General features: G+C 19.1%; 1 protein-coding gene across 1 annotated transcript in view; it reads left to right on the top strand.

The window, feature by feature from the left end:
• LOC102671127 (GTP-binding protein 2) overlaps positions 1 to 940 on the top strand; it is a 4,045-nt gene that overhangs the window by 1,022 nt on the left and 2,083 nt on the right. The window contains exons 2-3 of the mRNA XM_031510272.1: positions 526 to 804; positions 913 to 938. Coding sequence (XP_031366132.1) covers positions 528 to 804; positions 913 to 938 — 303 coding nt within the window. The 5' untranslated portion in view covers positions 526 to 527. The remainder of the gene's footprint in view (positions 1 to 525; positions 805 to 912; positions 939 to 940) is intronic.

Genomic DNA, 940 nt, shown 5'->3' with positions numbered 1-940 from the left:
TTGATACTCAAATTTTTAAAATAAAATTTTATGAATTTTTATAATCAATTCTAGATTTTATAAATTTATTTAAAAATTTTTTATTTTAAATATTACTACTTATGATCTATTTACTATTTATATTTTTTTATTGTTTTAATATTAAAATAATTTTTGTTATATTAATGTTAATCTATATAAGAATAATATTATAATATATTTTAATATATGTATATATATATGGATATTGATTGCTGTAATATTATACTTATATATAATACATATGATTTAAGATATTTATTATATGATGCAATGTCATATGATGCAACTTACAATTTATGAAGTAATAATGAACTAGATTTTATTTAGGATTATTGCCCACAATAGCAAAAGAGTTTTATGATCATTAATAATTTAAATTTTAATTTATTGATTAAATAATAATTTATTAATAATTTTAATTCCTTAATATTGAATAAAAATCATTGAAATTTATTAAACTATTTTGATATAAATTTTATTATGTCTCTCATCTCTTATTTATAGATATGGAGTCATTTTTCGAATTGTTTGATCCAGATAATGATAAGAATACTCGGAAAAATATTTGGAATAATTCAGAAAATGAAATAAATCGAATATCAGATTGTGAAAATTTAAGTAGTGATGATGATCAAGAGGAAAGGCTACCACCAGAACCTGAACAGGGTAATATTGAATATAAATTAAAACTGATAAATCCATCTAGTCAACGATTTGAACATCTTGTAACACAAATGAAATGGCGTCTTAGAGAAGGTCATGGAGAAGCTATATATCAAATTGGTATAAAATTATTTTGATTTTTAATTAACTCTCAATCAATCAAGTAATCAAATATTTTCTATCTAATTATTAGTTATTATACTTTAATTATTTAATTTATATTATTAGGTGTAGAAGATAATGGAAAATTAACAGG

This window comes from Apis dorsata, unplaced genomic scaffold (assembly GCF_000469605.1).
Source record: "Apis dorsata unplaced genomic scaffold, Apis dorsata 1.3 scaffold_220, whole genome shotgun sequence".
In the NCBI taxonomy this organism is placed as follows: Eukaryota; Metazoa; Arthropoda; class Insecta; order Hymenoptera; family Apidae; genus Apis; species Apis dorsata.
Note: the sequence above shows the minus strand (reverse complement) of the source record. Positions and strands in the feature narration are given on the sequence as shown.